The 11363-nt window shown below is 55.4% G+C and overlaps 1 protein-coding gene across 1 annotated transcript in view; it reads right to left on the bottom strand.

The window, feature by feature from the left end:
• Positions 1-1022: 1022 nt before the first annotated feature.
• The window catches only part of TRABD2B (TraB domain containing 2B), a 213150-nt gene continuing 202809 nt past the window's right edge, over positions 1023-11363 (bottom strand). The window contains exon 7 of the mRNA XM_072974495.1: positions 1023-6377. Within this exon, the coding sequence (XP_072830596.1) occupies positions 6158-6377 (220 nt within the window). The 3' untranslated portion in view covers positions 1023-6157. The remainder of the gene's footprint in view (positions 6378-11363) is intronic.

Genomic DNA, 11363 nt, shown 5'->3' with positions numbered 1-11363 from the left:
CCACGCATGGTGCTGGCCCCAGGAAGCCAAGGGGAAGGACAGCCACATGCAGGTCATTTCCCCACAACCCAGGTGCACAGCGGACAGGGTGCTGTGGGGATGGAGGGGAGGAAGGGCTAACTGAGCTTGAGGAGTCTCGGAAGCCTTGTGGAGCAGATACCGCTGGAGCTGGGTCATGCAAGATGTGTAGGAGCTCAACAGAGCAGTGAGTGAGGGGCAGAGATGCGGAAAGATAATGGGCACCAGGGGAACAGCGTGTGTAAAGGCAGAGGATGGGGAAGAGGAGGATGAGTTCAGGAAACACAGAGGCAGCCAGTGGCCCTGGAGTGTTGAAAACCAGGAGAGGAACGGGTAAGATGTGAATTTCACACTGCAGAAATGGGCAAGGGCCAGAGAACCCGGTGTGACATTGACCCTTGTTCTGGAAACAGTGGGGAGACATGGTTGAGTTTTAAATTCTGGGGAGGTGCGTGGTCATTGTTGTGGTTTATAGAAATCTCTTTGGCTGCAGAGGAGAGAGTGGGCTGGAGGGGACATGACCATAGGTGGCAGGGGAAAGGAGGAGGCGTGGACTAGGGAGGGGCAGTGGGGTGGAGGGAGGTGGGAGGATTGCTAAGATTAAGTCAGTAGGTGTTGGTGAGTGAGGAGTCAGAGAAGGGGGGCCCCAAGGATGAAGCCAGGTTCTAGGTTTGTTGCTCCGGTGAACAGCTCCTCCAGGTCTGCAGGGAGCTCATTTTGGCTGGAGTGGGCTCTCTAGACCCCACTTGGCATGAGACCTCTCGAACCTTTGGACTCCTGCCCAAACCACCCTCCCAGAATCTGTCCATATTTCTGCAGGGAAATGGGCCGGATCCGGTTCCTCTGTGTCACTGCCTCTGGTGTTGGCTCTCCCAGCAAAGGCGATCTCCCCACACAGGGTGCTCCCTGGCAGGAGGAGGGGAGTGTCGGCACACAGAGACAACATCTCGTTGAATTCATTACATCTTTTATTAATATATTATGCTACAAAAATATTTTTGGCAAAATAACATTAATAGCATCTTTCTTTGTCTTCTATTATATTCTTAAAGAACTCTTCATGATAATTCACAGAAGTGAGGGAAAGAGGTGATTAAAAGAACATCATGAATACCTTTCAAATACATTAAGATTTGAAGCTTGTGTCACACAATGAGAGACAGGTCGGGACGCCCTGCAATCCCTTTGAGGCCCAGGAATGGGGCAGGGGCACTGGCTTCCCCTGCTCTGGGCTAGAACAACTCTTGGCCAAGAGCCAGCCCTGCCACCCCAGCCACTGGGGGCCCAAGATGTCTGAGAGCCCTATTGGGACCGTCTTAGACTTGGGTCTTGCTGGAAGCCCAGCTTCCCCGCAGCGGGACTGGGGATAGAGGGGCCCTCCAAGGTGTGCTACTCTGTCACCCGACTCCACAGCAGCCTGCGAGTCCTGGGAGGAAAGCCAAATGCTGGGCTTAGGGAGTGGTGGCACCTCACCCTCATGGAGCCCCAAGATTGCATACAGCACTCCCCCAGGTCTCCAGAACAGCCCAGGTAGCCCAAAGTCTCCATTTGACAGATGAGGAGATGTAGGCTCAGAGAGCGACAGCAGTTTGCCCAAGGTCACCCAGCAAACTGAAGGACTTTCTAGAATATCTCTGGAAAGGAAGAGCCCACATTTGGAGGAAGAGTAGGGGGAGATGAGGGTGTGCTGATGCTCCAGGGAGAGGGCCAGGTAGGGCTCAGGGGTTCTCATGAATCCCTTCTCCCTCCCCTAGTGTCAGGGGCTGAAGGAGAGAAGGAACTCTGGGTTGGGACCAGGGGCCTAGGCTCCAGTCCAGCCCTCCCCCACTGCCCAGAAGTCCCCAACCTCAGGGAAGCAGGCAAGCCTGCCAATTCACCTCAGGCCCGGCGGGGCTGCTGATGAACGGAGGGGCTGGGGTGCCGGGCTGAGGGGCTGGACCGATTTCTGAAACTTACTGGTTTAGACAGCCAGCCTGGGTGATTTTTTTTGGCTGCTTAGATGAATTTTTGGAAAACTAACAATGTTCAAAGAACCTGAGCATTAAAGAGCCAGGAGGGACCCTACCCGACTCCCTCACCAAGACTTCAACTCTCCTACCACGTCTCCAGCCAGCGGGCCTGCCGCCACTGCTCACACTCCTCTTGGACAGAAACTCCCCACCTGTGGGGCACCTGCCATCTGCCGACAGCTTTGGCTTTGCAGAGACCACTCCACAGCAGAGCTAAGGTATGCCTCTCTGTCTCCTTCATTCTTTTCTTCCTCTGTCCCTCTCCACAACTTTTTGAGGGCCATCTGTGTATCCAATGAGGATACAAAGATGAAGGCCTGTGACCTTTGCCACCGAGGAGCTCACAGTCCAATAGGAGAGCAGAGACACAGTCTCAACTCAGAGGGCTTCCTGGAGGACGTAATGAGTTGATCCTCAGAGGATAAGGGGCAAGAAAAGGGTGTTTCTAGGCCTAGGAAGTAGCACGTGTGAAACATCTGTCTATTCTGGAAGTGACAAATAGGCTTCAGTCTGGCTAAGCACAGAGCAGGAGAGGTGAGAGGAGAGGCTGGCATGGTCAGCAGGGCCCGATCGTGGAGGGTGTAGAATGCCAGGCTGAGGGGCATGTCCCCAGCCCCAATTCTGTTCTCCGCTACACAGGATACCAGCAAAGCTGCCATTCTCAGGTGGACCCTCTCTCGTCATTCACGGTATTTTCATAAACTTTCCATTTGGTGGAGGACCTTTCTTTGGGATCCCTTGTGACCATGGCCCCAGGCCAGAGACCAGGCAAATGGGACAAGTTTCCTGAGTCCCGAGGCTTGCCCAAATCTAGCTGAGGCCAGAAAGTGGATGACAGAGCATTCAGTGTAATGTAAGCGGAAAATCCACTCACAGTCTTTCTGTGCAAAGCCGAATTTCCCAGTCAGTACATGCTTCCATGATTCGCAGATTCCAGGTCTTTGAATCTCAGAGATGGAGGGGGCCTCAATGCACTCTGTGGTTCCCCGCAACTTGACTCGCACACCTTCACTGCCCTGCCTCACCTGGCTGCTGGTGCGTCAGGACAGCCTGGAGGGAGTGGAGAAGACACACTGCCACGCTGACTCGAGCCAGAAAGGCCCTTGGTCTCTCAGTCAGCTATCCTGAGGGACGGCACTCAGGGCCACCACTGACATGCTGGCTCTCAGTCCTTCCATCTTCTCTGCCTGCCTCAAGGTCAAATGTGAAGGTCCTAAGACATGCACATGATGCTCTCAGAGCCACAGGGGCATTTTATGAGGCGTGGCATGTAGAATGTGCTGGAAAAAAAAGTCAACAGTGGTGGATAGATCATTCCAAAGCGTGTGAGTGGCTGAAGATGAATGGTGGTTCCCTGGCCCAGGAAGGGAGGAGAATTCAAGTGCCCCAGCCATGCAGATTTCCATACACATGTCTGAGGTCTTCTGGGAAGTAAGTCAGCAAGCTCAGTTCATTTCAATTCCTGGCCAGTGGGTGATTGTCAGGGATCTGTGAACTTGGGCTGCAGATGTCTAATTCACAATGCCTCCAGGTGTTCCGTCAGCACGTGTCTATCTGATCAGTCGGCCCATCCATCTGCTGCCCATGCGTCTTTCTCTAAACACTCGAGTGCTTGGTGGAGGGAGAGTTTGGACTCTCCCAACCTGCCCAGAGGAGGGACCCGGGAAGTCTGCCTGTGGCCAGAGGCCTGGGCAGGATGACCTCTAAGGCTCCTTCTAGGAACCCAGGGTTGGGCTGCTTGTTCCATATTGATGATAAGTTCTTTTTGGCCAAGAAAGGCAGCTAGATTTGGCCCCAACACAGAGCCGGGTACTGCGTGTGCTCGATAATCACACACCACTTTCATTCACCTCTTTGGCCTTGTGCCTGGCACAGATCTGGGCAGGAGGACAGGTGCCTGGACTGTTTACCAAATGCTTCTTTTTTAATTAACCTCAAGCTTCATCTTAATTCATCTTATGCCACACTCTGCCCTGAACAGAGGGAAATCTGGCCTGTGTGTTTCTAATTCCTTTACACTTATCTCATCCAAATAGCACTCTGCACGATCTGTTTGATGTCCAACAGGCCTTCTGAGCCTGCTTTATAAGTCAGTTAAGTCCCTTCCTGCTCAGAAATAGGAAGTCACATTTCTGCCAAGGGTAAACGGACTCTAGCCCTGGCTTGGGTCAAGTTCAGTTTATAGTGTGGTGCCCACGGGGCTGGCTGGACCCTCTGATGTAGAGCTCAGGGCTCCTCCCGGTCTCAAGTTCAAACACAGCCATCTGGGTCAGAGCTGAAAAGAATTCAGCTGCCCGCCAAGATGCTTGTGGGGCCTCTGACTATCCAGAGCTACCCAGAATTCTACCGTCTCAGAAAGGAGACAGCCGCCAAGCTGGGCCCAGCGGCACTGGTCTAATCAGACACTACCAGGCCTGCCGGGAAGCTCATGGTGCAGTGGCACTGGGGAGCAATGAGCTGGGAATCAGCAGACCTGCCCAGCTGTGCCGCCTTGGGGAAGCGCCTTTCCTCTCCGGGCCTTATTTCCACTCTCACTATTGTTATGTGTCAAATGAAGGGTCCTTTCTGCTCTCGGGTTCCAGAACTCTGAAATTGATGAGCTGTCAGCCCAGAGAGGGTTCAGGGCTGGGAGGCAGCCAACCTGGGTCCTCTGCCTTCTTGGCCACCACTTTGGGGACCAAGGAACTAGGTCTATTTCTCTAAGTCTCAGTGGCCTGTCTGTGTTGGGCTCCTTGGCCTCTCCAGGCCGATCACAGCTGTCCTCCACCCCCACCTCTGATTTGGAGGGAAAGTCTCTCATTGGCTCCAAGATAAGACCAGTCGGGACATGGGACACACGGCAAGGCCTGCTGCCTGAGCCCTTTGGCTAGAGGGACCAACATGATAACTTTGGCCAGGCGGTCTCCTTGGCTGGAGTAAGACGCGTGTGCTGGCCCACTGGGGTGAGAACTGCTTCCCTCGGAGCTTCCCTGGGCAAAGACCACATGATAGATCTAAGGCCACATTCTGCCTGGGTGACACTGAACAAGTCCTTTTATCTCTTATGGGGGCTCAGTTTCCTCATCTGTGAAATGGAGATGATCACATCTCACAGAACTGCCATGAGGATCCATGATGAAGTGAATGTGCACAGCGCCTGCCACGCTGCAGGCTTTGGACAAAAGGCAGCTCTCATTCTGAGTATTATTATCACAGGACTCCCGGAGCCTATCCCTAAAACTGCCCTTCAGTGCCCACTCCTATCCTTCAGCCCAGCTCACTCCCTTTGGCCGTGGCTTCAGCAGCCTCTCCTGTAAGCCAAGGTGGATGAATGGTACCAGAACAGGGAGGTCTGGACTCACAACCTGGATCTCCCGCTTGCTTTGTGACCTTGGGCAACCACCTTCCTCTCTTTGGTGAGTTTAACCAGCTCCATTTAACCATCTGTCACATGGGGCTGAGGGACCACCTCCCTCAGCACCAGTATCCCCCCCCCATCCCAGTGCTTTGGTCGAAACACTTACCAAGAGCTCTGGAGGGCCAGTTCACAGACACTCAGGGTTTTCAAAATAGCAGCATTCTCTTTCCTAAAGTATCTTCCCAGCCCCAGGATGCGTCCAGGGGAAGGAAGGACCGTCAGCGTTCACATCTCTGGCTCCCAAATCCAGCTTCACAAAAGCTAAGACTGTCTGCCTGCCCCTCCCTCTGAGGTCCCCACTGTGGGGGAAGCCAAACCCGGACTCTGGAGGCTTCCACTGATCCAGGAGCCAGCCAGTTCAAAGTCCTCATGAGGTCATAGATGTCCTGGCAACCTGGGTTCACCTCCTGGGTTGGCACTGGGGCTAGTTAAAGGGTTATTAACATTGGCCACATAAAAATAGTTTTATCGGTAGAATAAATACATTTTTTTGTTTTAATATGGACACATATTTTACAAAAGAGCCCCATAGCACTATGGGAAATTAAGATCCTTCTACAAAAAAGAAGATGTAACTCGGGTACAATAAAGCTCTAGTGTTCTAACGGATCCCATCTGGACTGCCCGTGAGTGTCAGGCACCCCTGCAGGTGCTGGCAGGGGCAGTGGGTGTGGCCGCAGACCCTCCTGTTGTTTCTCTGGCTTCTTTCTCTGCACTGGGCGGGCGGCCGAGGTCAGGAGGGCCGGAGGGTGTGCAGGAGGAAGGGGGCTGTGATGCTGGCCACGACGGCGGGGAGGAGGCCCAGGGCCGGCTGGGATTGGCTGGACGCTGAGCTGCTGGCCGGCTCCAGCTCTTCCTGCTGCTGGAGCGGGTCAGAGAGCTGGAAGGGGGGCTTGGCGGTCCTGGAGCTGTGCGTGGTCTGGAGGGGTAGCGGGGGTGGCGAGGCGGTGGTGCTAGAAGGAGAAAACACATGGAACGTGGAGTGGCCACTCGGAAGCCTTGACCTGGATTGCAGCCATATGATTCAGATCCAACTTTTTATTGGATCTATTTTTTTCTCATAAAATGGAGAAGGAAACAAGGGGCCCAGAGCCACACAGCTGGCCCCAGGTGTGATGACTCGAGAACTGGGTACCAGGCAGAAAGAAGTAGTGTTTTGGAGGAGATCCACCTGGGGTCACACCGAGGCAGGCAGCATCCACACCTATACGTGCAGGTCCCCCGGGCCTCCTGCTGCCCTCCCCTCCCCAGTCTGAAATAAACACACAACAAAACAAAATGCACAAACAACCACACGATCTCACCCTCATGATCACGGCTACCTTTTACTGAGAATCCACTGAGAGCCTGCACTTTACAAGCAGTATTTCTGGTCCTCAAAACAAACTTTCAAACAGGTCTCATCATGTCTTCCACCAGATGAGAAGACTGAGGCTCAGCAAGGCCCCTGGCCACAGAGGGGGCGGGGAGCCTCCTGGGGTAGGAGCCCTGGCTGGCTTCACTTCGCACAGCCACAGGGAGTGCTGCTGGCAGTGGTCCCTCATGAACTTATAAAAACAGAAGCCAGTTTTGGAGCTTGGCTCAAGGAAGCCCATTGAAAGTGATAGAAGAACTCAGACAGAGAGACAGAGAGTGAGACAGAAATAAGAGATTAAGTGTGGAACAAATTGGCAGGCTGAGGCCGTCACTTGGTGGCATCAGAAAGTGGAAGGGAGGGCAGAGGGAGGACCAGGTTACTGGCTCAGGTCCTGGAGATAGAGGAAATGATGACAGAGAGAGGGGCAGAGGGCAAGACAGGGACTGGGGAAGAGAGGGGACAATCACAGAGGCATAATAAAGAGAGGCCAAGGGGGAGAAGGCTATGCGGTGAGGGAAAGGGCTGGGCCCCAGAAGCGGGGAGCCCACGCCTGCCCTGTGCAGCGCCGGGCAGTGGGAGTCACACAAAGATGCAGACAGAGCACCCGACAAGCCCCGTCACACCAGAGGGCCAGGATGGCAGGGGAAGGCCAGGGGCAGGGTGCACACAGATGGGCCCCAACCAACCCAGCGTGGAGCTAGGATGGACTCCCAGAAGAGGTGACACCGCAGTCAGCCATGAAGGCAGGGAGCCCAGCTTACACAAGGCTGAGGGTGCTCCCAGCGGCGAGAAGAGTACAGAGTGAGGGCCCCATTCCAGCTCTGTCTCCAGCACGTAGGATATGTTAACCTCTGATCCTCAGGACAACACTACGAGGCAGGTAAGACTATTACTGCATTTCACGTGTGAAGAAACCGAGGCACAAAGAGGGTGAGTAACTCACTCCAGGACACACAGCAGGGACGAGATGTGAACTGGACACCCAGCGGGTGCTCACTAGCTGCTGATGGCTGGGCAGGAAGCTTGTCCTTCCCTGGGCATCTGCAGAGTGGGCGGCCTCCTCTATGTGGGACACTGCCCGCTCTCCAGTGCTTCCCCTCCCTCCCCGATGGGCTGTCGCTTCCAGGCCAGCGGGGAGTCCCCGCCCCACACTGGCCGTGTTACCATGTGCTGGGCACAAGGCCCCAGCAACTGGCCATATCACTGTGGGGAGCCCTGTAATCATCACCGCCACAGCTCAGTCCCACCACTGTGCCAGCTGGACCCTCTCAGCCTGGCTCGGCCTCAGTGGGGCAGGTGAGCAGAGGTGCCTGGGAGTCACTGAGCACACCCCTGCCTGCACATGGCCTGGGACCTCTGCTCTGGGATCGCTGTCTGAGCACCTTCAGAAAAGGAGGAGCTTGTCACTCCCTGCTCTCTCCCTCCCTCCCTCTCTACACTGCCATGTCCCTGCATGAGGTCCCTGTCACCCTAGACTCTACAGTTGTGACATCTGTGTTCCTCTGTCTTTAGAAACTTCCAGAGGAGCTGTCACACACCATGGACAGAGGGAATATGTCCCTGAACAGAGTGTGCAGGTGGAACCAGAGGGGAAGGGCAGACCAGGTGGCTCTGAACGCTCCTTATAACCCACAAAACCCAGCATGTCACGCCTCCGACCCCGTGTCGGACTTCAGAGCACCTGGGGCCTCTCACGTGATCTGGTGCTGGCTGACCGCACGTTTCCCAGCTCTCCCTGCACACACCACCCTCTCCAGTCACATCTGATGTCCTGCTGCCATTTTCTGACTCATCTTTGAAGGCCTGACTCAATGTCCCCTTGCCTGGAGGCCTCTTTGATGTGCCCCCCAGCCCCTAATGCCACTTGGAAAAGCTGAAGTGCCCATAAAGCCTTGTACATTCCGCACTGATCACACTGTGTCACTGGTACCTATTTATGCCTACGAGGTTTGAAGGGGTTTCCTGCATAAGGTGCTTAGAACAGCTCCTGGCACACTGCAAGCGCTATATGGTGTTGACCATTTTTAGCACCATTTTTAATATGTTTGTGTCTGTATCACACCCTCCATTCGTAGAGCATTTCCTGTGCTTGACGCTATACATGTGCCATCTTATTACTGCCACTTCCAAAATGAGGATGCTGAGGCTGAAGGAGATTAGGACACAGATGTGCATCAGGCTATCTGCCCAGCTAGGCTGGGGCACCGTCCCTAACCGCATAGGTGAGCAGGCGGAGACGGAGAGCCCAGCAGTGAAGTGTGGTGCTTCCTGTGGAGACCTCATACACCCGTGGGGGGAGGCTTGCCAGGGTCAGAGAGGAGGCCCCTTGGCCTCAGCCCTGGGAGGGGATCGTGCCCCAGCCCAGCAGGGTCACTGCCTCAGCCCCTTCCCTTCCTTTCTTTTCTAATAAAAATTTCTTCCCAGGGGCTGCCCTACTTTTCCAAACTGAGAAGCTGGGAGGCAAGGAAGGCTGGTCTCAGGCGAGGAGGCTGGGTGCCTCTTGGGGTGTCCAGAGTGGGGGCCCAGGCTGGCCACATCCAGCCCCCACTGTCAGAAGGAAGACCAAGTGAGATTCAAGAAAACTATGTCTCACAAGGCACCTAAAGGCATTTGCTTTCACATTGAAAACCAAAGATGCAAACTTCCCCTTGGAGCCTGACTGGAGGTTTTACTGCTTGGAAGGAGTCCCAGGGAAATGGGGTGAGGTTGAGGGGATGGACAGAAAGCCCCTCCAAGTGACCCCCACATCTCAGGCCCGCTCTGCTCACAAAGCCCAGTCCGGACCCACATCCCCCACCCCAGGCTGAGGCTGGGGGAAATCATCTCATGGCAAAGTGGCCTCAAAGCCAAGCCAAACACTGAGTGTTCCCAGGCTCCGCGGACGGCTGGCACCAAGAGGCCCCTCACGTGGGAAAGGGCCCTCTGCCCGGGTGGAAGGCAGACACTGCTCTAGCCCGCCCGATGCTCCCGTGTGTTGCGAGACTTTGAGCAAGTCCGTCCCCTAGGCCTCAGTTTCCGAGTGTATACAATGAAGGAACAGGAACAGACCAATGGACTTTAAAATGTTTTCTAGCAGCAGAAGACAGAAGTGAGATCTTAGGCAGAAGCCCAAGGTATAAAGCACAGGAAAGCAGCGCTGGTGCCTGAGACGCTGTCAGCTGCCTGCCCTGAGCCCCCTCAGCAGGGCTTCCTGGAGCAGGGCCACAATCCCGGCACCAGAGGGTCTCTGAGAGCCATCAGGGCTGGGTTTGGAAAGTCTCGGGGCTGTGGCTTTCTTGCAATTCAAGGGTGGTGGGATGTGCTCTGGGACCTCCGAAGGTTCCATGGAGACAAAGTGGAGATGGAGCTGGGGGCATGAGGGCCTGGGTGATGGGTGGTCCTGCTGGCTGGGGTGGAACTTCCGATGTGATCTGGGCAGACCGGTCAGACACAGGCAGAGAACTAAAGTGACCGCTTGTGTCTGCAGCTCCACATCCTGGTATCTAAGGCCCACGCCAGCCTCCATGCCTTTGGCCCAGTGGTCTTCTCTGCAGGGAATGCCTTCGCCCTCCCCTCAGCCTCGCTGGGCCATTTTGACCCTCAGGGCCCCTAACCCTTCAGCCCTCTTTGGCTGGATTCCTCCCCAGGCACAGCCAGACCAGCCGTGGCTTCAGGGCTATTTTGGCTGCACCATAATGGGGAGCTGTCCCTGTCCAACCATGAGCCGAGACTCTTCCTGCTCTAGACCCCAGCAGCACTGGACACGGGCTGGGAGCCCAGCCCGTGGCCAGCCACTCCTGTTTAGCTGTGTGGTGCCCACCCAGAGGCTCCTTTAAGCCTAAGATGCTCTGAAGGCCCCAGAACAGGGAGACAGGGCGTGCGGCATCCTAGACCAGACTCTCAGTCAGCCACCGACACTGGAGGCAGCTGTCACTGAGTGTCACCAGTGGTCTGACGCCAGCTCAGCATTTCACAAGCACCATCTTTTTACTCGAAGCTTCAAAGCAAGTACGAGGAGGGGCTGGGAAGTCTGCCTGAATTCCTCTGCCTTTATCACTGTTTGTGATCCTGCTTCTCGTTTCTCATGCATGGGAGCATCTTCTGCCTCTAATCAGACGGGACCCCAACCTCACGCAGAGACACTGAGCACCCGCTGTGGTCCCAGGAGAAAGCCTGGCTGTGCCTGGAGAAACCGGAGCCCAAGAACCTTGGGGCAAGATAGCAGATCAGCAGGAGGTATGCAGAGCATGCCCAGGGGCCCAGGGGAGAACACCATTCTCTTCCCTTCTGCGGGGGCTTGGACCATCTGCTCAAACTTCTGGGGAAACAGAGGCCGAGAAGGGGAATGGCCCTCTGCGCATGTCTGTCCTGCACCCCCTGTGCCTGCATGGTGGCACCCACAAGGCTCTGCGTCCCCACATACTGACGCCCACGCCTGCGCCTGGCTTCCGGCCGTACCCCGCACTTGGGGAATGCTCTCTTCCCTGCACCTGCCCCCTCGTAACTGAACTTCAATCCAGAGGGCCCAGCACTTTGCTCCCTTGTTTATCCAACCCTCCCCCAACCCCACACGTCCCAGCTGTGGACTGGGAGAACAGCAGAG

This window comes from Vicugna pacos, chromosome 13 (genome assembly GCF_048564905.1).
Source record: "Vicugna pacos chromosome 13, VicPac4, whole genome shotgun sequence".
In the NCBI taxonomy this organism is placed as follows: domain Eukaryota; kingdom Metazoa; phylum Chordata; class Mammalia; order Artiodactyla; family Camelidae; genus Vicugna; species Vicugna pacos.
The sequence above is the reverse complement of the archived record's forward strand: the minus strand, read 5'-3'. Positions and strand labels throughout refer to the sequence as shown.